At 42.3% G+C, this 24,281-nt stretch overlaps 1 protein-coding gene and 1 long non-coding RNA gene across 2 annotated transcripts in view; both read right to left on the bottom strand.

Moving 5' to 3' along the window:
* Positions 1-4,292, bottom strand: part of LOC144044688 (uncharacterized) — a 45,873-nt gene extending 41,581 nt beyond the window's left edge. The window contains exon 1 of the long non-coding RNA XR_013291329.1: positions 4,278-4,292. This is a non-coding gene — a long non-coding RNA (uncharacterized LOC144044688). The remainder of the gene's footprint in view (positions 1-4,277) is intronic.
* Positions 4,293-5,144: 852 nt separating this feature from the next.
* Positions 5,145-22,867, bottom strand: cdk12 (cyclin dependent kinase 12). The gene is made up of 14 exons (XM_077556242.1): positions 20,954-22,867; positions 18,209-18,928; positions 16,571-16,750; positions 16,060-16,199; positions 15,812-15,982; positions 10,424-10,613; positions 10,280-10,336; positions 10,074-10,175; positions 9,453-9,530; positions 9,185-9,301; positions 8,973-9,104; positions 8,649-8,890; positions 8,096-8,485; positions 5,145-6,233 (listed from the first exon to the last, which is right to left on the bottom strand). Exons 1-14 carry the CDS (start codon positions 22,090-22,092, stop codon positions 5,902-5,904), a joined length of 3,990 nt encoding a protein of 1,329 aa, XP_077412368.1. The 5' UTR covers positions 22,093-22,867; the 3' UTR covers positions 5,145-5,901.
* Positions 22,868-24,281: the final 1,414 nt, after the last annotated feature.

Genomic DNA, 24,281 nt, shown 5'->3' with positions numbered 1-24,281 from the left:
AGATCCAGGTCGCATTTGGGCCCAAAAAAATCCGATCTGGGTCGCATTTGCCTGCAGGGTGAACGTAGCCTGATAATGTCATAATATGGCAATTACAAAATTTATAGAAACATGGTCTACGTATATAGAATTTTTTAACCTAATTCCGGTTACTTAATTCTGTCTGTTAGCGAGAGCCACTACATCGTGATAACTTACATTGATGTTTCTGCATTTGGCAATTTATTATTATATTTTATTATTAGTATGGGATTTTTTTTTTTAATTGGCTTTAGGTGAACTGATGAATACACACACGCTCGCACGCACACACACACGCACATACACATACTCACCCACATACAAAAAAAATGTATATATATATATATATATATATATATATATATATATGTGTGTGTATATATATATATATATATATGTATATATATATTTAAAAAAAAAATTCAAAAAATTACTTTTTTTTTTGTTGTTTAAAAGGAGAGCAATGATGATGTCAAATCGAATGAACAATACTGAGCTCTCCTAAAAAAAATAAAAAATAAAAATAAAATAAAAAATAAAAAAAATAATATGGCAATTGCGCAACAACTGAAGAGAAACCTTTTTTAATTGGGAAAAAAATGCAATGAATCATGGGACTCCTAACAAAAGTGCATCTTTGCCAAAACAATAGCATACATAACTCATGATACAATAGTATATACTATTATGACATTTTGCTAATGTTATCGATAATATTATAAAACGGTTATACAGCCGTTTTTTGTTTTTTAAATCAAAACAGCACTGGAGTAACTCAATATGATACCACAAAATGTTTCTGATTTTGCTAATATCACAATTAGGGCTGCAGCAACTGAATATTTTTAAAAAAATATAAATATTTTTGCACTATTAACGTCATTGGCGGCCCTTCGTAGGTTTTTACTTGACGTCTTTTAACGTCCATGGCAGTGAAAGAGTTAAAAGAACAAAATGTGAATTGGCATTACTATTGTCCACTTGGGGTCACTGTCCTCACATTCGACAGTATAATATCTGTGACTTTGAGTGTGTGTGGCTTTAAAGGTGGGGCCTGGACATGGGAGTCAGTGAAAGAGAGTCCAGTTTGCTGTTGTGAGCTCAGGCACTGTGCCTATCTATGGCTGTGGCATAGCAGAGCATGCAGTGTACGAATGAAATGAGTCAAAGTGAACCATATGAATAGTATAGACATAGTATCAACAACTCTGTGTGCAACTTCCTTGATGGTAAATCTGCCACAAGATCTCAGCCAGGTTTGGGTTTATTCCAAAAAGCAGGAAGCCGTTATCCCTGATTACGCTCGTCGTCTCCTGACCCGCCGCCTGTGACATCAGCGCACATCTGCACCTCCTAAAAACTCCCGGTGTGGCCTCGCTGCCGTGGAGCAATGGCAAAAATAATAATGAGTGTGTGCGTGTGTGTGTGTGTGCGGTGGCAGACGCTCTCAAGCAAATCTATAAAGTGCGGAGCGAAGTGAGACGCAGTTAAGGCGTCTATAAAACACACTGCCACTCGCAGTAAAGAATATTTCACTGCTGGGATTCACGGCAGACATTTTTAAGGGGAACAGATCACATCTATAAAGTGTCTGACTTTGAACATAATTATCGATACGGACAGACGGAGGGATGAACAGACTGACAGACAGACCCACGAGATGGATAGAATGAAGGCAGACAAGATGGACAAATGAATAGAAAGATAGAGGAAGAGATTGACGAGTGGACAGAAGGATGACAGAATGATAGAAAGACTCATAGAAATGGTGGATCAACGACTGACAGCTAGAATTACAGATGGAGGCCAGACGGACAGATGGATGGACAGGCTGAGTGACAGATATGAAATAGATACAAGGACATACAAATGGAAATGGAAAATAGCTAGCTAGCTAGATAGATAGATGGCTAGCTAGCTAGCTAAGATAGCTAGATAAGATAAGATTGATAGATAAGATAAGATAAAAAAGCTAGATAAGATAGCTAGACAGATAGATAGCTAAATTCACAGTTGCAAAGAAGAACTAGACTCGACCTTGATCAAACGTAAACCAGCGCCACGTTATAAATCACCTTTGCCCTTCTATCATCCTAAGTGAGAGTTTGCGGCCAAATGAAATGCGCTCATTGTCCAACCTCGCATTGTTTGCCGTGGCAACATGAAGAATGACCGCGGAGATTGCCGCTAAACGCCATCCATAGCTTTAGCCATTAGCCTTTGTTCAGCGTCAGCTTTTAACGAATCGCGCCAATCATCTTAGGTGGGGAACACATTTGTGCCAACGAGGGAGTTGATCCCATTGAAAGCGAGACACCTGACAGACCGCCGCGCTATTGTTTGTCAAGACCGCCGACAATCATTCAAAATGGAGGCTACGTTCCATTACCATGTCGCCTGTCTGAGGAATGGCGACAACATGCTCCAGCCTGGCAAGCTTGGCATGTTTATGGGTATCCCCCCCCACCCCCATAAGGTGCCCTTCTGATTGATGGCGCACTCCTTCTCCTCGCCCTGCTGATTTATTTTCCTGGTCTCTGTGACTTGGCAGTGGCAGTGCCCACTCCTCCCTACGGGCACATTCACTATTATTCCCAATCCCAGCGGGTGAAGGCATCAGACAGAAACATACACAATAGTTATGCACGCGTGCACAGCTGCACGCACACACTGTCTGGTGTCAAACGTGCATACGCACACACACAGTGAGCTGGAGGGCAGGTGAGCTACTCAATGAATGCATCTTTCACCCAGAGGCCTCAGCTGCACGCTTTGGGCCAAGAGGGCTAAGCGTCTCTGTTAGCCTGTCAAGTGAGGAGGTGGTTGGTGTGTGCATGAGGTCAATCCAGACACACACGCGCGCACACACAACCAGAGTGCATGCAGCTGGCAGGCTTTCCAATCTGCAGTTTATGATGCTTGTCTGCCTGTCAGGAGCTCCATAAAGAGATCAAACCTGGATTGAAATTCAGAAACAATGCTATTTCTTTTCTTTTTTCTTATGAAAAAAAAGGAAAAAGAAAAAACAAGTCATTGATGTCACTTTACTAACATTTGTGAATTATGAAACATTTAAAATTTAGTAACATGAATTGTCGTCAGATGGTTCAGAAAGTACCGTAGAAAGAACCGGGAAAGCCATTGAACAAATGTTTTGTCAGTCTTATCGACTCCAGCCAATCAGATCTCATCATTTTGTTAGTAGGCGGGCCTTACCTGTAGCAGCTCCTCCGGTCTCGTGGAAAAATGGCACTGGTTACCATCTTTCATTCTCGTTATCAAAGAAAAACAAAACATGAGTGCGAACCAAAAGAAGGAATTAAATATCTTAAATTTCTTTAAAATAATATAACTACCGCTTTCACGTAGCTATGTATAAGTATTCTGAAAACTGAGACGATCAATTTGAACTCTGAAGTTACTTAAGGCACGCCCTTTGGCGTTACTTCCTGATAGACGCTGATTGGTCCACATTTTCTCGTGTTCGCCATCAAGTCCTGGCTCTAGTCTATAGTAAGGTAATTAAAAAATATATATTTTAATTGTTAAGATATATAGTACTGCACTCAGATTAATGACTACTTTAACAGACATTCTGCTAATTCAACATACATATACACACACATAAATAAATAAATAAATATATATATATATATACACACACACACACACACATACAGTATACACACTACTGCTACTACTACTACTACTACTACTTAACCCTAACCTTCTTTTTTTATCAATTGTGTCGTCAAAATTAATTAAAAGGAGTTTATGGTCAATTGATGTAGGTGCAAAAGTAAGTGAACCCTGAGCTGCATTGCTTAAAACAAGCAGTCAATTAGGATCAGGTAGGCCAAATTGGTAGTTAAACTAACCACTGAAATGGACCAATGAAACGAGAGAGGTTTAGCGAAGAAATTGTGCATCACTGACTAAAACAGAGACAAAACCAAGTCACTTTAGTCCTACCCAGGTGAACCCATACAGGTCAGTCAAATTACTACAATCCAGCCTAGAAGTGGACGACCTTCTAAAAATATCAGCAAGAACCACAAGAAAAATGATAATTCGGGTAATAAGATAACTCGAACATCACATCAAGAGATTTGCAGACCTATTTTGCTTCATCTGGGACACATGTACATACTTTAACAATCAGAAGAAAAGTCCATCGACAAGGCGTTCATGGAAGGCTTGCGAGGTAGAAGCCTCTGCTCTCAAAAAAAGATCAAAGCTGCCTATCTTAACTTTACCTGGACAAACCTGAAGATTTTTGGAAGTCCCTTCGGTGGACTGATGAGTCCAAAATAGAACAGTTTGGTCACAACTAAAACAGTCAATGTTTGGTGAAAAGTCAACACTGCATACCAGCCAAAGAACCTTCACCCTACAGTGAAGCATGGGGGTGAGAATGTTAAGTTCTGGGCTGGCTTTTCATTCTCAGAACCTGGACAACTCCACATAGTCCAAGGAATCGTGAATTCAGAGGAAAATTGTGAAATCCTGGATCATAACCTGAAGCTGTCCTTTGTGAAGTTATATCCTGGTAGACGATGGATCATGCAACGTGACAATAATCCAAAGCATTCCAGCAATACAACCAAGGAATGTCTGAAGAACAACAAGATTCATGTTCTGGATGTGCCTCGTTAAAATCCGCCTATCCAACCTCTCTCAACTGGCTGCATTTTGCAAGGAAGAACATTTCCCCCAAAGTACAGGTAGATGTGAAAGACTGATAAATCACTAAAGAAAGTGTTTGGATGAAGTTCTCATTGCAAAAGGAGGTGCAATGTCTGATTAAGTGAGAGGTTCACATACTTTTGCACCCATGAAATCTGAGTTTTTCTTAAATCAACAACTTTTGTTCAAGAATGTACGACAATATTATCATTATTTTTGTTCAAGTCTATTATTTTCAATGTCAGCATTGTAGATTGGGGTACGACTAAACATTTAATAAGGTTTTTTTATACAAAAAAAGTGCAGAATATACAGTTATCCAAACTTAAATCTATAAATTCTAAAGAATGACTATATTTACTCTTTTGGAGGTGATCCAAAACCCTGATTTGATGTTCAGTTTATATTCCAAATAATAGACAGTGAAGACACTTAAATTGGTCGCATAAATTCCTTTAATAAACTCAACAAACAAAACATATATTACAAAATATTTGCTTTCCTCATGAAATGCACCCATTTGAAGAAAACCGTAAATCGTTATTAGAATGATTTTCTTCAAATGCATCATTTTCTTTACTTAGAAAATAATTGCACCAATAAAGAGAAAATGAAGAAAACCTTTTTTCTTTTTTTGTTGCACACACACACACACACACACATACACGCACACGCACACACACACACACAGGGAGGCTAATAGCGACTTTTGGATGCCTCCAGGAAAAGCACTGAAAGTCTGTTTTGTCTGATGACTTCAACTTCACAAAGCAGAAATGCATGTTGCTGAGCGACTGATTTTGCTTTAAAGCGCAGATGAGCGCTATGGGTTATATTTATAAGGCTTGTGACAACACCGAGTTTACTGTTGTTTTTTTAGTTGATGGCAAATACAGAGCAGCATTTGAGGAAAAGGGGAAAAAAAAGAAAAAGCATCCAGCCTTGTAAGTTAGCACCGTCCAACATTCAGGCAGATGAAGGCGCGAAGCCAAGCATGTTTGCCCAATAACTTTGCCTCACTTCCAGTGGCAAGACAAATGCAAAACCTGCATAATAATCACTTTTGACAATAAATCAAGGAAATGGGCAGAACCAAAACACTTCCATCATATAATCCCACCAGTCCCCTTTCTCAGATGATTTAACATTCGCTTCCTGTGTGTCTTCTCTCAGGTATGGAACTGTGGGGTGGACTCAGTGGGTAGTTCCATGTGAAAACCGGAGGTCCTGGTCCTTGGGGAAATGTGCTGCCTTAGAAGAATCACCTCCATGAGGGTCCGGGGCCTCCACTGCAGGTGGTGGAGCCTTGGCTGAGCCCTCCATGTCTGGTGACGGCTCCTCTCCATCCGAAGGAACGCCCACGTCAGAGATGAGTTGGAGGAGAGCGGCTGCCATTTCTGATGTGCTGATGTCCTGGCTCAGGGAGGGAGCGCCTGCGGCGGGGGGCAGCCCCGGAGGAGAGGGTGGACGCTGGTCGCCAGATGGGGGCGCGGGGCAGGTGGTGAATGGCTTCCTTTTGGGCACATCTGGAGAAGACATCACACATTAGACTTTTTTCCTCCTCTTTTTTTTTTTAAAGGATGCAAGGGCACATGCTGTAGTTCCTACCTTGACCACAAGAGGGAGCCATTCAAATGCTTTACAACATGCATTACAACTTGTTAGCGTGAAATCCTTACTATAATCACGTCAACTTAAAAGTGAAAAATGCTGTTTTTAAAGTGAGCACCATTTTGAAATATTGGCACTAAGGTGTTGTTTAAAATGAAAGCAGCAGAGTGGGGAATGGGTGAGAAACAGGGGGATTGGCACGGGCAGGGTGAGCGCAAATGCAAGAAATGGCAGCACCCCATTAAAAGTTACTGCTGTCTGCATTAAAGTATCAGCCTTTCATTCAAAAGGGTAACCACATTTATTCTTGTTAAACCCATGTTGAGAGAAAAAAAAAAGTAAAAATGGTGTGTGGGTAAAATAAAAGTAAAAAGACGCACATGCAGGTAAGGTCTAAAGATTGAAAACATTTATTTCCACTTGATAACTTATGAGCGTGTAAAAAGGCGGGCATGACATGACAGTCTGAAGCTTCCTGCAGCTGAGTGGTAATGGGGGGAATGACGTGATACAGAACCAATGAGTGTGGAGAAATAAGGAAAATGTGAGAGTAGGGACGGACGGGGAAGAAAAAGTGAACATTTTTGACTTTCTACAAATGAATGACACTCAACTTTGTGGTGCTTTTATTGTATACACCAGCCGGCTATTTCCAACCGTTACCCAGTTAACATGAAGACACTTTTTTTTTATATATACATTTGGAGACCCCAAAAAAACAATTAATATTTGTGGGAGTTAAGAAGGAGACTAAATCATTGGCCCAATTAAAAATAATGATCCTGCTCATTTCTTCAATATATACAGTAATCCCCCGCATTATTGTGGTTCACCATTCACGAAGTCACCACGCAGTGTTAACGGAAGCAATCGTCTGTTATTTTGATGAAAAATACACCTATGTCAACTTGTGAGTGGATCTTTGCACTTTTTCTGAAACACTAAGAACTGCCGCACTGAGCTACAATTGAACAACCGCGAACCAATTACGATCGGTGCCTCTGCAGCTCAATGGAAAAACAGCAAACTCTGATCTTCATATATACTGCACTACTATTTATTTTTTTATTTACCGAATGGAAGGATGAGATTGCCCTGACGGCTGTAGCTATATTATTATGCAAACAGAGAAAACAGGTTAATATTTCACAGGCAATGATTGATCATTCATTGACTGCACTCATCATTTCATCAACAGAGACTATGTGCATGCATATTGTCTGGCAACCATTTCAGGGTGTACCTTGACTACTGCCCGAAGGTGGCTGGGATAGGCTCCAGCACCCAGGATTAAGCAGGTAAGAAAATGGATGGATGGATTTATAATATACGGATACTTTTCCTGACAAATTCAGAATATTTTATGAATTCTACAAATTACTGACCCATATGGTTGGTTGACTTTCAGCATAGTAAAGTGTTGAAAAGGATTTCTCGATGTGATATTGCCGTTTTTTTGAATTTCCTGAAAAGTGACAGCTTTGAAGATTCAAAGTTTGACTACATATGCGCTGTACTGGTAATAAGGCTTGGCGTAACTGGAAACCTAGCTTTTGTTCATGTGATCCAACTTGGCATTTTTGACTGGCCATTACATACCGTGGCAACAGTGTTCAAAGCGGGGCTCGGTCCCTAGTCACCACAAAAAGGCGGGGGATTGCTGTATGATAATTCTGTTGATAGAACTCTAAAGTAACAATACTTTTCATTGTCCTACTGCAGTCCCCAGTGACGACATCTCCCCGTGTCACCTCCTACAGACTAAAGCCAGACTTGCCCTTGCGCTCAGTAGTGGATTCAGACGAAGCGCGCGTTAGGGCCTCCCCCGACTGGACGCCGTTGCTGCTCTCATCGGCCTGCTCCTCGCCCTGCGGTTTCATGATGTGGCCCAGGATGAGCGCCAGCAGGTTGGCCTGATCCTCCGGGAGGTGCGCCGCGTCCCCGGAGGCGGGCGACAGCTCCGGCGGCTCTGCGGCCGGCGCACCGCCCTGGTGGTGGTGGTCGGAGGCCTCGCTGAGCGCCGAGAGCGACTGGCTGAGTGTCTCTGCGCTGGACAGGTTAAGCAGCTGCGAGACCTGCGGAAGGGAGAGTTCCGTCTGGCCTTGGAGGAGGTTGATCAGCAGGGCCATCTCCGTCTGGTTCAGTTGCTCGGCGGCAGCTCCCAACACTGGACACGCGTCAGGAGAACCACAATCAACACGGACATAAAGTCGGACTTTTTTTCCTCATCCAAAATTGGAAGAAAAAAAAATAATAATCAATCAATCAACAAGAAATTGCCTGTCAACTGAATAAAGATCTCACGATGTAAAAGTATGCAAAATATTGACCTGACAAATCGTCTGGGAGCGCAGTCGAGGTAGGCTTTCCCTGCGGAGGAGGAGGAGGAGGGGGCGGCGGCGGGGGTGGCGGCGCTCCGGCCGGGCTCGTTTGCGGACGACTGTTCTCCCCACTCGAGGTGCTCGACATGTCTTTCCGGGGTGCTTTGGGGACGTCCTCGGGCAGCCCGCTCTGACGCGCACGCCGCCGCTTCTTGCTCCACAGCTCGTGGCAGTCTTGATGATGAGGAAGACTAAAGAAAGGGGGGTGGAAAAAAAACTCCGTTACAAAACTGAAGGCACTCACGATAACTATAACAGCTCAAGTCTACTAACTCCGGCGGCGGCATGTTGTTGGGGTCCACGTCACACAGGAAGTCGCTGTTGAGCGCTCCTTCTGACGTGCAGCGGCGTGAAGGGTCCAGGGTCAGCATTCGGTCCAGCAGGTCAAGGGCAGAGGTCGGCAAGCTGTAAAAGACGGAGATACGTTTTTCAGCTGAGCATCAGATGACGAATCGTGGCCAGGGTGACTTCAGACAAGGACGTACAAGGCAAATTCCTCCCGTAGTCGACGTCGGTACTGCTTCTTGGGCTTCATGGTGTTGAAGAGGGGCAGCTTGATAACGTCAGGCCAGACCGCAGGACAGGGGGAGCCGCACAGGCGACTGCAAAACACACAAAAAGTCAAATTTGGTGGATTCAAATTAAGACTAAAAACTCAGTAGGGCTCTGGACCTCAGTCATTAGATCTGTGGTTTTCAAATATTTCAAACCAAGTAACATCATCATAACCGACATTAAAATCCAATCATCTACCTGATGAGCTCCAGCTGCAGAAGCTCCTGATTGGCTTGAAAGATGGGCTTCTTGGTGAACAACTCTCCTAGAATGCACCTGAGTCACAACAGACAGAGTTAAAGGCAAAGTCAACCCATTATTTATTTATTTTTTGACAATAATATGTTATATACAGCCCCACTAGTTTAAATGTGGCATTCTGGCTACTATTGAGTTAGTGGAATATGAGGAAGCAGCAAAATCCAGCTCTTTTCATCTATCTCAGGTGGCGGCCTTTTTGCCACTTGCAGTCGACTGAAGATGACAACAATGTTGCTCAGGGCTCAAGCAATGACCAATCACAGCTCTCCTGTTTTCTGAAGTTGCGCTGTGATTGGTCATTGTCTGAGCCCTGAGCAACATTGTTGTCATCTTCAGTCAACAGCAAGTGGCAAAATGGCCGCCTCCTGAGATGTATAAAAACGGCTGCATTTTGCTACATAACTCATATCCCACAAATGTAATATTAATCAGAAAGTCATGTTTAGACTAGTGAGCTCACATCAAACATATTATTGTCAAGAAATGTTTAACACTTTAAGTTCATCAAAAGTGAATTATGACCTACATAAAAGGATTCTTTGTGGATTTTACACTCACCCACAACTCCACACATCGATGGCCGGAGAGTACCTCTCCTCGCCTAGCAGCAGCTCAGGTGGGCGATACCACAGCGTGATGACTTTATTAGTGTAAGGCCGACTGAAAGCATAGAAAGTGTCAAAAAGAGTAACAGTGGCATCTAGTGGCAAGGCAATGTTACTAAAGGGGAAACTGCCAAGGTCACAAGGAAGCTTGATTATTACCTCTCTTCTGAATTATAAAGGCGAGCCAGACCAAAGTCAGCCAGTTTAATATGACCTCTGCAAGAAACACATGAGAACATCTCATATTGGGAATATGTGACAAAACATTTCCACACTTTAAGCATCTTCTTGTGTAAGTTGTACCTGTTGTTGAGCAGTATGTTGGAGCACTTGATGTCGCGGTGCAGGAAATTGTTCTTGTGGCAGTAGTCCAGGCCCTCCATCAGCTGGCGCATGAAGCTGCGGATGTGCTCATGCGAGAACTGGACCAGGCCCGACTCCAGCAGGCCCATGAGGTCGTGGTCCATGTACTCGAAGACCAGGTAAAACGCTCCTAATTTAAAAATAAATAAATGGATGAGGTAGTTAGTACGCCCACTCGGATGGTCTTCGTCTATCGTGAGTCTAATCGGGACAAGCGCCATACAAAATGGATGGAATTCATCCAAAATGGTGGATGGAATACATTTTACAAGCATTTCAAAAAAGTGGTGAATTTTCAGCCATGTTGACTGCCACATAAAAACACTATTCTTTTGTTGGAAGAATAATAAACACCTGCTTAGTAGTTTATTTCTTTGTACTTATGGATGCAAACTGTCCCATATAATCTTTGCCATAGAAATTGTCAAATTAAGATGTTTATGCAGGCAAACAGGACAACGTAGAGAGCTAACCCCCTTACATTTACCGTAGTTGAAGCTTTAGCGGAAAAAAGAGTTTGCAGCATGTGGTATTTTTTTGTTTAACTCCAAAGCATTTGATGTTGCCAATCATGACATTTTACTTACAAAAATGAGTGGCTTCGTAATTATCTACATAATAGACTCCAATATGTTAGTATTAATCAATGGTATTAACCATTTGCACCAACGTCACGTGATCACGTGACTGCCCAATGACGGACGGCGGAAGGGAATGATTGTTGAATGGAAGTGGACGTGACCCGGAGCGACTTAGTGACTTTTATTTTACAAATTAAAAGTTATCATTGCCATGGAATCTATTACTTCAACCAAAGTTGGCCTGTCAGTCGAAGTTGCACATTTAGTCAGGACTCATAGAGCGCGATATTTACTTAAGTTGGAGATCGCTAGTTTGAAAACAGCCCCTTACCTTCTGTTGCATACTGTTTTTACCAAGTTAATCAAATCGTCGGCTTTGCCGGAATTCACAGCGCACGACCTATATCATTATTTACTCTTCTCCTTACACCGGGGCTGATTTAAAAGCTTGTCGCTGGCTTGGTCTCTGGGACGAGATGCTACGCTCACCCGGGGACAATATACCTCGTAATGCAAAGGTAAAACTTGTTTATCATGCTAACTGACTTCTTTTTAAACAGTCCGCTCTATATTGAAACGCTGGGATGATGTTATGTTACTATGTTTACTGGCATGGAACAAATGACTATCGTAGTGGCAAGCTATGCAGTCATTTCATGAATATGACTCCTGCCGGCTCCAGAGTGAAAAACTCCAAGCACAAAGACGAAATCCCCCATTATTAAACAGTCAAATGTACTTAATAGTTTTGAAGAAGGTACATTTGAAAACTACACTGTGTGTTCGTGCAGTTGGAGTGGATGCTAACTATCTGGCTCATTAATGTGATTTGAAACACACAATTCGACACCTCTGTTACAATCTTTGTTAGAGTGTAAGTTTACTAGTAAAATGCATGAACATTTATCTACCAATTACAACATTCATCAACTAACTTCGCAAAAAATGATCGCTGCAAATCCGTGAATACTTTGTGGGCTGCCAGTCCTTTCAGTTGATTGCTGCTATCCATCGACGTCTTTTGTCTTCATTTGTACGTATGCGATAAAAAGCAACATTTGGTTTAATCCTTTGTGTGTCCGTACAACGGACAGCACAGCAAGACATGACTATTTAAGATAATCGATTCAATAAAGGACTTAACGCTGTACGAGATTCAATGATTACAATACAGGCAAGTAAGTGGCTCTTTTGCCGTCCAGCGTCCCGGAAGGGGCGTTCTCATGAGGGCTGTGACGTCACGTGCAAAAGGTCAATAGCGTCTGAAAGGCACATAATGCAATGTGTGGTACCACAAGGTTCCATGTTGGGGCCATTATTATATGAATTATTTTGCTGCAGTATCAAACACTTTATGTGCAGTATTATTTGCAGATGAAATCAATGTACTTCCTATTGAAGTTTTCTGCACTCAGGAATTAAGTTGACGAGGGCCTTGGTGCATTATCAAATAGTTTCAAACAAATACATTGTGGGGAAATCTCCTTTAGTGATATTTGCAGGGAAACTAGGCCTGGGCGATTTTGCCTAAAAATAAAATCTCAGATTTTTTGACAAAAAATCAAATTTACGATTTTTTCCCAATTATATATTATTATTATTTTTTTTTTTTTTTACATAAACCAAGAACTTAAAAAGTTTTTATTTTTAGTTTATCAGTTAACAAAAGCAACCATATTTTTTTCTCTTGGAATCAATGGGCAAAACTTAAATCAAATACTTCTGGAAATGCAAATCTATGTGTTGATAAAGTAGAAAAGTAAAACTTTTTTTGTCAACTTTGTTTTAAAAGTTAAACAGTCTGAGCTTGTCATCCGCTCCCCAACAGTCTGCTAATTTTACAAATACTGTTATGTAAATTGAGGAGGCTGTTTTGCCATGACTGGAAAATTTCCTTTTAGCGTTGTTTGATTGGCCAGTCCCTGGTGTAAGAAAGTCTTTGCCTACCGTAAATCGGCCATTTTAACGTGATTAGTCCGCTTCACTAAGTTCACCCCCCCCCCTTCTATAGCTCTCCTTTTGACTTTTTAATTTGTTTTTTCACTGAAAATAGGCTGTTATCAGCATTACCGGCCCACTATGCTACATTTCATAAGAATTTTATGTCGCAGACGACGCAGAGGCTAATAAGTATCACGGGCGCAGCGAGTGAAAGTAAGCTTGTCTTTCATACCACTAAGTGCTTGCAAGGCGAGTCCGTCTTGGCGAGATAGCGTACATGTTGCGACATAAACGTGCACATTTGTGCTATTGACATAAGCTTGTAACTGTCTATGAGCAATCAGGATAAAATATCTCATTCACAGCAGGCTAAAGATTTCCTCGCTCCGGCGATTGACCAATATTGGAGCCGTTCAGCGCAAAAATACCGCTGGCATTTGAGTTGCCAGTCACGGCAAAATAACCACTGCCTAAACAAATGGCGTGGAGCAACATACCGGTACTTGCGGCTAGGTAGCAGTAACACATACCTGGGTTCTCCCGTTTTCAGCAAGTGGTGAAATCCAGTCTTCCTCACTATATACATGGGTGCCATATCATTAGCAAGGTGCAACTTGTCCGCTTTGGTGATCGCTCTTATTGTGCCCCTTTCTTGTCATACGTGCTTCCTTGTGTAAATGACTTCTCCACAGCAACATAAACGGTTAGTTTTTTTTAGCGGGAGTTTGTTTGCTGTTGTTGAGATCCTCCCGTATTGAGTGTGTGAGGACACGACTGGCAAAGCTAACGCTACGGAAGCCCATGGGGGCGAAAGCCGTGGGCGCGGCGCAACAAAAGGGGGGAAAAAACATAGATGTTATAATTTTTTAAATCGTTCACAACAAACCACTGGAGGCACACTGCATTGTATTTTTGTTATTATTTTAATGTAATTTTATTCTCCTTAGGTTGGATCCTAATTAAGTCCGCAATGGGTTTTCTACATCAAATTCATGTGCTGGATTTTATGTCTTTCACATTGGTATTTTTTTTCTTCAAGAATATGCAAGAAAAACTAAAAGAAAAACTAAAATTGAACGTTTCTGCATTGCAGCTCGTCACAAATACTGGCTGGTCTCTTCTTTTGTGTTTTTAATCACAGGTGCCCCTAAAATGGATGACACCGTGTATCCTTTTTTTTTTCCCGGTCTATTTCCATGTACATTTCTAGTGGCATATGTGACCGGCTATGGCAAAAGAGTTGCATGAATAAATCCATTTAAATTAAAACTAGAAATAGACTTGTTAAAGAAAGACATCCCAGAATCGAAGATTAGCTCCGTTTGGATTACAAACCTTCGCGGCGGTGTCCGAACCGATGACATTAGCTTCTGCTACAAGGTAGGAAGCCGTTGTTATGACGTGCCTCATTCTGTTCACTTTCGTGCTGAAGGATCTGATTATGGTGTATTTTGACTTTTTTTTGGGCTGCTACGTCCATTTATAGCAATCATTTGTGAAGTGATGCTAGAGGCGAAGAACTCCAGGTTATTTTGAGGCAGGTTTCTAAGACGGGCTGTTAGCTAAAGTCGGCTAAAAACACGTTGGCTAAAGATGCACTTGTTCATATAATTGCTTATTTTCATACACTTTTATTACAATTTTAACTTTTGTGGTGCTGGGAAATGAAAATAGAGACCTGAAAGAGGTTATTTAAGGAGAAATTGCAAAATTGAGATTCGAGTCCAAACTATCTATTTTTGTCACCAACTCAAAACTAATGTCGCAGACATGCGGACCCTTCTGTCCTAGCGGTCACATACAGTATATGCAATATGGCTGTGCCGCCACTGACCAAAAACATGAAACAAACTGCATGCAAGTAAACATCGTCAACATCAGGCAATGAAAACACATAAGTCATTTCCATCTGCACTTCAAATGTACTGTTTTATTCCCAATCCTAAAATGCACAATCATAGGTGGAGGTTTGTATTCTCCCAATTAATCTAACAGCCCATGTAGTCTGTTTTGTTGTTACAATTTCTCTATATTTTCTAACATGTATTGTGTGTAAATGCCAGAAGGCGAGCTAAATTATTTATTCTGTTTGTGTTAAGTGCTACTGGTGTGCATATTTGTTTACCTAAGTGAGATGGCATGTTAGATTGTGCTAGTGTGTTACTTAGGATAGTATATGCTAGCTAACTAATACTATTGATGAGCCACATTTGAAGGTAATTTGTTTGTGTTGAATAATTTAACTACTGAATGAAGTCATTTATGGAACATGGGTTCGGAATGTTGTACGTGTAAATGCATGTTGATGGTCCTGCATTTCATCTGTTTAAATGATTTTTAACATTTAATAGACGCTACCATGATGCATAACTGAATTGTTTCACTTAAAACAATGCAATGTAAATCCATCCTAATAAACTTGTTATGAGCAGTATATCCATTATTTGAACCGCTTCTCCTCACGAGGGTTGTGGGCAAGTGTTCAATTAAGCTACCATGCATGTATGCATTGGAACGCGAGTTAAAACTGGAGTACCCGGAAAAAAACTACGCAGGCACGGGGAGAACGTGCAAACTCCATGCAGGAAGGCCGGAGACCGGCAAACTCTGAATAGTGAGACGGAATTATTTTGTCTGCTCTGGAAGTCAACTATTTACTTGAGTTCACACACTCACTCACTCACTGATCCTGACCTTTAGATGCCAACGCATTCAGCAAACTGATCTTATCTTTGACAGCAACCTCTAAATCTTTGAGCCAAAAACTTTGAAAGGGCAAGTGACGCAGCAGTTTTGAGCCGCTTACCTTTGTCCTTCTTAAAGTCGAGTGCATCCTGCTTGTCGGTGACGATCTCCTTCATATTGACAACACTGCAGTGTTTGAGCTGCCGCAAGATTTTGATCTCTCGGATGGCCGTGATGGGGAAGCCCTCCTTCTCGTTGTCCAAGCGTACTTTCTTAAGGGCCACCAGATCGCCTGGCGACAAGCATGTGTGACAAACACGACTCCGTCTATTTCATTTTGAGGGAGGGAAAGGATGGCAGCCATCTTACCTGTGTCTTTGTCCTTGGCCTTGTACACCTGGCCGTAGGTGCCCTCTCCGATGATGCCGATGATGTCAAACTTATCGACGCATCGCTTGCCCCAGTCGCTCTTGGTGTGTTTGCGCTCGCCGTAACGAGGGCAACAAATCCTGAGGAATAAAAACAAAACAAAAAAAAAACATGGTTTGAGAAAATCCTGGTTTCTCAGTCTGATATGGAACAAAATTCAAATACAGTGCTCATATGATATAACAAAAATTGACTACAATTTGTCTAAAAAATGGTTTGTTTTTTTACATCACATGGATCTTGAGCAAACCTCTCGAGACTTAAACTCAGTCTGATCTATAGCTGTTTTGCCTTTTTCTTTGGCTTTTTTGGAGGGGCTATGAAAATTCAAAAGCCCATGTTCCATTTCCAATTATACGTTGATTTTTCGTTATTCGCAGGCAGGCCTGGTCCCTATCCCCCACCGAATAGGCAGGGTCGACTGTTTGTGTATCTCATGTAAGAAACTCACTTTGGTCTCTTTTTAAGGGCAGGTTGGGGGAGCGACAATGCTTGATGAGCAACCAACTGGAGGGGTGAGGAGTCGCCCCCAGGCAGAGTGGGCGGCAGCGGGAGGTCGATAATTGATGGGCGGCTCCGGGTTTCCTTCTCCCTCTTGGATCCTCGCTGAGGATACGTGGACTTCTTTGGGCTGAGCAAGGAAAGAGAAAATAACCATTTTGTGCAGGAACAAGAGGAACCTGCAACTGTATTTATAACTATACCAAATCTATGAAGATGTTTTGTCAACATTTTTATGCGAATGATGACTGATTAGATGACCTCAGATACCATCATGTATTCATGCCAACATCACAAATCTAACTTGCCTAACTCAACAAAATTAACTAGAAACTGATGTTCTTTGTCTCTCGGAATTTTGTAGATCATTAAAGAGAATATTGAAGGATTAAATGTCATTATTAAGGATAATTAAGACTGTCATTCTGTGAAAATTAACACAACAAAATTTGCCAAGAAGTTAGGGCTGGGCAATAAATCAAATTAATTCAATTAATCGTCATTTGAAAAATTGAATCATTGAAAATTTACTAAATCGTGAAATCAAGTTTTCTCTTCGGCATAATTAAAAACTGATATTTTTATGTTTTGTTGCATCCAAATGTTATTGTGAGTTGTAATTTTGTGGCAGAATGCTATGGAGGACCAAAACTGCCAAAATTCTAAATTAAGTAAATGACTAAAGGGTAAAATAAAAACGGCTATAAAAAAATATATCTAATTAGAAAAAAATAAAAAATGTGTGTGTGTGTGTGTGTGTGTGTATATATATATATAAAAATAAATGGAAATTAAAAACTATATATATATATATATAGAATTATATTTTTTATTTTCACTTTTAGTCATTCATTTATTCATTTCGTAATTTATTTATTTTTAATTTTGGCAGTTTTGGTCCATACTGCCAGGTCGAAATTTTATTCAAATGAGGAGGTGGTCCTAAGCGTGTCTTGGGTTGGACTCCGCCGTTGCAAACTACCTCTCATTGGTCGAGTGAGCAGCTCGGCGAACAAGGAAGTCTTGCCGGCTTGCATTGGAGAGCTCCAGCAATGGACGATTATCTTGTCCACTGTAACCTCAACTTGTTGTCAAGCAACTCAAGTCGCTGGATGGGTGATTTACAAGACATGTTTACAATTGCTACCAACTACATAATTGTGGCATTTAAGTATGTTAAAACTGAGTTACAATCAGTATACATTATTGTTGTCTGAACATTTGGGAATTATTTTTGAATAAATGAAACCTTTAAATAAATGTCGGGTTTATCACCATTAAAATCGTAATAGTCCTGAATGACTGATTTTGTATTTAAAAATAATTATTTTTTTTAGATATCATGTTTTGGGCATATCGCCCAGCCCTACAAAAAGCTAAACAACAGCCAACTGGAAGACCTAATAAAAACCTGATCTGTTGAGATGTTTTCTGTCATAACCTAAAATTTGGCATACGCTGGACGTCAATGGTTGCAAATCCCTGTTGAATGTTACATGTTTTTATACCAACTATGACATCATCCTGCCTGTATGTTTGCTAAAATGCCAATGACGCTTGATTCAATTCTGTTGCGGGTGCTCCTCACCTGTCCTGAGAGTTTCCCAGCAACATGGGGGGCAAAGGCAGGGGCGGCAGAGTGGAAGTCTTGTGGAGCGGCATCTGTCGGGCAGGACTGCGCGCGGGGACGGAAGCAGGCGATCTGGTCGGGGCCGGGGCCGGGGCCAAGGGCACGGGAGGTGGAACGTTGGCGTCGGCCTGCTGGAGCTGGGGTGGTGGCAGTGGTGGTGGAGTTGGAGAGGTTGAACAAGGGGCCTCAGAGGGTGATGGTTCAGGGGGAGCGGCTGGAGATAAGGTGGTGGCAGCAGAGGGTAAATGGGCAGCAACTGGTTCTTTCAACATTGCTGCTTCCTGTGGTGATTGCACTGAAGGCGTAGGCTGACATTCCCTTTCTCCAGAGTCTTTTTCCTGTGGCGGCGACTCCACTTTAGGTCGTGAGGAAGAGGAAGAAGAGGATGAGGGTGCTGTGAGTTTCTGTGTGGCGGGGGAGGTGGCGCCGCTACCGCAGGCACGAGCCGCCGCCTCTGCAGCCTGGCGCTCCTTCTTCCGGCGGGTGAGCTCGGCGCCCAGGCTGGAGTTGAGCGGCAGACGGGTGGCAGGAGGCGAGCGGCTGGCGGGCCGGCTGCTGTAGGAGCCGGCACCCAACGCCCCGGCCGAGGGTCCATGCCTCTTGCTGCGGGAGCGGGACGATGCGCGATGGGAGGAGGAGAAGAACAGAGGGGATCGACTCCTGGAACGGCCGGAGCGCCTAAAAGGAAAAGTTTGTGAAAGCTAACAAATGAACAAAACACTTTCAAAGTAGCTTTGGTTCAAGTAATCATGATACATGTTCAGAAATTTGCATATTTATTAACAGACAAGTTCCAATTAGTACTGGTTTCAAGGTACACCACAATTTTAAAAAGTCACAGTCTCACAACCGCTAAAACCCTCCATCAGTGGTATGGGATGGGGTGGTTTTCAGTATTCAATGCCGGCAAAGAGCCATGGCCCCTTCCCTCGTGTTGTTGGTGAACGCAGTCAGTGAGCCCGACAACTATTCCCATTTGCCGAAAAAGCCTGGTCTTCAAAAAAAAAAAAATAAATATCTACTGGGCCTTGGTTGAGATGCAAAACGTGCATTTTAAATGTGGCTGGAGAGTGACACCAATCACATTTTCAAACTCAAGGTATATTAATTTAATAGCAACGTGACAAGATTGCTTGAATAAAAAATAAAACTTAAACATAAAAAAAGAGTATCAAAATGCTGAGTCTGGTTGGAACGGCCACTTCATTCTGATTACAACAAACCAAGAATGTAGAAAATATGATGATGGATTCCACAGAAATGTGCCTTTTTGACAAGTGTGATATCGTCTATAGATTATATTGTCCAAAAACCGCCTTCAAATTAGAGTAAAACATTATAACTTCATTATTTCTCAATGTATCCCTTTAAACCATTTTTGTTTCTACTTGGCGGAACCCTTTCTCCTATTGTCTTGAATTTCAGTTTAAAAAATTCACAAATAGTCTAAGCCAGGCGTCAAAATTACCAGCATTATTTAACTGTGTCACTTGCCCTAAAAATTCAACATAAAATAGCGCAAATCGAACACTATTCATCGTAAGACAAGTGTGGGCTGTAGAACAGGTTATGTTCTTTAGCAATCAATTGTTTACTCTTGAATTTGTCACAAAATATTTTGAAGCGCTCATACCATTTGTTTTGTTTTTATTTTAGAAAATTCCACATAAGGCACAGGTGTCAGAGTCCGTCCCTCAAGGGCCTGAGTCCTGCATGTTTTCGAGGTTTCTCTACTCCAACACGCCTGATTCAATGATCAGGATCATTATCAGGCTCCTGCAGAGCTTGCTGATGAGCTTAAATATGAATCAGGAACGTGGGAAACCTCTAAAACATGCAGGACTCAGGTACTCGAGGACCGGACCTTGACACCACTGACATAAGGTAACTACTTCTCATGTTGCCAATAACTCTGTCTTGAAATGAACTTTGCAACTAACTACGAACGTGTCTAGAATTGAGATGCTACCAAGGCAGATAACTAACCCACTGGCATGGCTAGGATCACTTTGTTTCCGCTCTGACCTTACTTTACAAAATGGATAAGAGCAGAAAAGTAGCTCATTTTCTGAGATAGCAGCCCAAAGCAATTAAAAGTATTGCTTTGGCGCCATCTAGTGGAATTTGGGGGTTGTTTGGTTTAATTGATTGATAACTGCATTTTTTTGCAGTGGATATTTTACCACGACTGGCAACTATACTGCTAGCGCTATTTTTCCGTAAACGGCTTCCCCATTTTTGTCTTTTCACCAAGTTTTCATTTTGTTTTGCCACCGAAGATAGGGTTAGTGAGATGTGAGTTTGTGCTAGCATGTTATTTAAGCTAGTATAAGTATGCTGGCTAATACTATCAATGAGCCCCATGTGAAGGTGGTTTGTGTCAAATAAATTAACTACTGAAGGCAGGTATGTAACACAGGTTTATGGTTGTGTACATGCTAAAGGAATGGTGTTGATGTTTTATTATCCTCTGTTTGCATGCTTCGCCGCCATTTTGTGTCATCTACATGCAAATACAAATCCCAGGAGGACGGGTAAGTTATTTCCTCAAATATCCCGCCTCTTGCACAAGGTCAGCTGGGATAGGCTAGAGCTCACCTGCTGCCCCTAGTGAGGAAAAGTACTATAGAAAATGGATGCAAATGACTGCCTAGACAGTAAAAAAAAAACTACACAAAAACCGACAACTGGAGACATGCTTACCGAGACACAGGGCTGGGGCTGGTGCTGGAGGAGCGTCGGGCCGCATATGGGCTGATGGAGCGCCTCCTTGAGTAGGGACTGCTTTCCCGCTCAAAGCTGGACGACCTATGCCTGCTGCCGTAGGGGCTGTCCGACCTCTGCCTGCTGTGCCGGCTCATGTCCCCATACGGACTTGGGCACTGTTGGGACGCCTTGCGCCTGGAGTAGCCGTCGTCCACCATGTGGCCGCCAAGCGGGCTCTCACCCCTCCTGTGACTGGGCGACAAGACGGCGCTGGCGGACTTCTTGCGAGGGCTACCTCGACTCGACTTGCCTTTGGGGCTCGACTTGTTGCTCTTGGAGGACTTGCGATGACTGCGTTCTCCGTGGACCTTCTGGGAGTCGCTGTGAGCACCTTCTTGCCGGGCCTCTCGCCTCTGCTGTTTGTCTTTGCGCGACTTGCCAGAGCGCCCGCTCTCCTTGCTACGAGATGAAGATGCCGAGGATGTGGCACTATCTACGCTAAGCATGTGGTGCATCTGAGAGAACATGGGATCTCCTCTATTAAAGTCAACCTCCTGCTGGTTGCGACGCTTGGATTGTCCAGATGATGCAGATTTCTCCTTGGTGACGCCGGAAGCGCTTTTGTCCCGGTCCTTGCTGCTCTTCTTCTTGTAGCCGTGTTCTCCATTACCGGGATCTCGAACTTTGTTGGGATCCTTGGACTTTTTCCGGGAGTGTTTGTGACTCTTACTCTCACGGATGGGTTTGGGCTCTTCCATGATGAAGTCAGGCAAGGGCTCAAGTTGGTCCATCACCACCACCCTGTCGGTCAATCTGACTGCTGGTGGGTCCGAGAAGGTGTCAGAGTCCGAACTGATATCGTCATACTCCACCAAAGGCTTCATCAGGACGCTAGGAGGCGCCGTGCGGCCCTGGGGTACATATTCGGGAATCGTCGGTGGTGCCGCCAGCGATTCCCGAACTTTAGCCGATTTATGTCGTTTACGCTTGGACGAGGTCATAAGCGATTTGCAGTATAACTTCCCGTCTTTGCTGGTCATGTCTCCCGCAGCTGTTTGGAGGGCGGCGTGGGCCAAGCCGCCGATGCTTGACTCCGGCTTCCTCTTGGTCCCATGGTGTCGGTCCGACCCAGGCATCCCTCACGCCGGCGTCGGTACCACCTCTCCTGCGGCTAGTCCTTGGTGGTCCAAGCAACTCATTAACCGCTGATTAGAGTACAAATTCAAGTGTTCCAAAGCAAACAAGTATAAACGAAAATCAGCACACTAGGCCGCGATCGTCCAGTCGGCCTCCTCAATGCCGATTCATTCCACTCGTAGTCTCGTCCAAACTCGACAAAAATGACAAATATCCAAGCGCTGTTTTGCGGGGAAGAACAATATTCACTTGGAGCGAGTCCGTAAATGAAGTTTTCCTACCAAACGTTGGAGCATTGTGCTGTCGTCTCGCCGTCCCAACTTAGCTAGCACAGCTAGCTAACGCTGGCCGAGCTAGGGAGGTGAGCCGTGGAAAAAGAAAAAAAAGTCTCCTTTGTCAAAGCTGTCCTTGTCCAGTGCCTAGTTAGGGAAAAGGTGATTTTATCCTACAGAATTACGGTTTTAGTGTTCACAAGCGAGCAAATGCCTTCACTTTAAAAGCTCATCTCACGAACAAAATGAAAACTTGACCCGTTTGGTGCTGTTTACATGTTCCCTTTAATGTAAGCTTTATCCCCCTCTAAATTCAATATTGATACGAAATCATAGTTTTTGCGTGTGCAATAGATGTTCCAGTTTACTATCAATGGCTCTGGAAATCAACCAGGCCTGTATTTAGGGCGATGCTAATGGATTTAATAACATCCACAGCCCCAGCCGCAGGAGACTACAAACGCCATTGTGGCTCCTGTGACTAGCAACTTCTGCGCACGACGGATTGGACCGGAAATAGATACGTTGTCAATCAAGGACGCGTCCCAGCGACAGCCAATCATCTCTAACGACCCGCCTACTTTTCCGGGGCGAATGGCAGTTTTGAGAAAGCCATTTTTGGATGCGGAATCGAAAATAAACGGAGAAGCTGCACATTAAAAAAGGAGTAGATGTGCTTAGTATATTTTTGTTTAATTTTTTTAAAAGTTTAAAACTACAATGTCATCATCTCCACAACAGAACACCCGTTACCATTAATCCTCACAAACATAAGGCATAAAATATTTTATCCGCTTCACCCAAAAAGACATCATGTCTAAATTAGATACGTAAGAACATCACTGATAGTAAAAAAAATAAATAAAATAAGAGGTTTCAATCAAGGGGGGGATAAAAAGCATATCAAGCAAGACGAGTGACGTTAAAAAGACAATCGGAGGCTGTCACGATGGGGCGTTTCTCTTTTTTGTTTTATTAATTCATTTTCCCTATATGAAATGTTATTGAATCCGAAAAGAAAAGGGACTGACGGGACGAAGCCCAGGTTTATTAATCCTGGTCGCCAGAATACATTTAAAACGCATTAATCAAGTGGTCTAAAGAAACGAGGAAGTGACGTTTCCCAAGGCAATGAAAAAAGTTCCAAAGAACGTTTTAGGGGGCAAATAAATAGTTAAAATCAAGCCAACAAGTATACTTGACCGTTTAAAAACGACACCCGTAAATTAACTACGTCATCGCGTAGAGAAAAATCTGTGTATGACCAATGTCATACTAATCAATGCTGATTGGCTATGCAATAACCACGGGGCGTGTTTCGTGCTCCCACTGTAATAACAATTTTCAAACAATTGATGGAAAGAAAGTTGTTAGAATCAACCCAGGTGGCATGATTTGTGTGTCTGTCAATAGACATAAAAACTAAGAATTTCAATGGCAATGTTTGCCATCATGAAAAGTATGCAATGTCCCTAATTTTACATGTATGGAACGTGCGTTCGGTGTATGTGTGAATTGAACGTCACCGATAAACATTGTCACGTTTTTATGAATTGTAGGTATACTGAATGCTTCGGCAACTCGCCTATTTTCCAGAACGAGTTACAAGTAGGAAGTAATTTTGGAAGCGTAATCGAAAATAAGATAAAACACACAAATCGTAAATAAAGAAAAGGTTCAGTGTCATTCGTTTATATTTAAGTTAAATTAACTACCGTGTCCCGAGAGCCTAATAACTGCATGATAATAAAATGTTCAAAACATTATATATTATACACTTGAGCAAGTTATTTTAAGAGAATATGTAATAATTTTTAATTGTGAAAAAAACAAACAACCAAAAAACCGCAGTGAAAAGGATGACTGACGCTTATGACAGCCAAGATGCTGATTGGCTCTGCCTTCACAATAGGGCG

The sequence above is a fragment of the Vanacampus margaritifer genome, chromosome 2, assembly GCF_051991255.1.
Source record: "Vanacampus margaritifer isolate UIUO_Vmar chromosome 2, RoL_Vmar_1.0, whole genome shotgun sequence".
NCBI classification, from domain to species: Eukaryota; Metazoa; Chordata; class Actinopteri; order Syngnathiformes; family Syngnathidae; genus Vanacampus; species Vanacampus margaritifer.
Note: the sequence above shows the minus strand (reverse complement) of the source record. Positions and strands in the feature narration are given on the sequence as shown.

What these genes read in the sequence shown, in the direction of transcription:
- cdk12 (XM_077556242.1), bottom strand. Translation starts at nt 22,092, where the DNA reads ATGCCTGGGTCGGACCGACACCATGGGACCAAGAGGAAGCCGGAGTCA. An exon ending in GGCCAAGGACAAAGACACAG is followed by an intron (nt 15,983 to 16,059) that starts GTAAGATGGCTG and finishes GCTTGTCGCCAG; the next exon opens with GCGATCTGGTGGCCCTTAAG. An exon ending in ATCGATGTGTGGAGTTGTGG is followed by an intron (nt 9,531 to 10,073) that starts GTGAGTGTAAAA and finishes GTTGTGACTCAG; the next exon opens with GTGCATTCTAGGAGAGTTGT.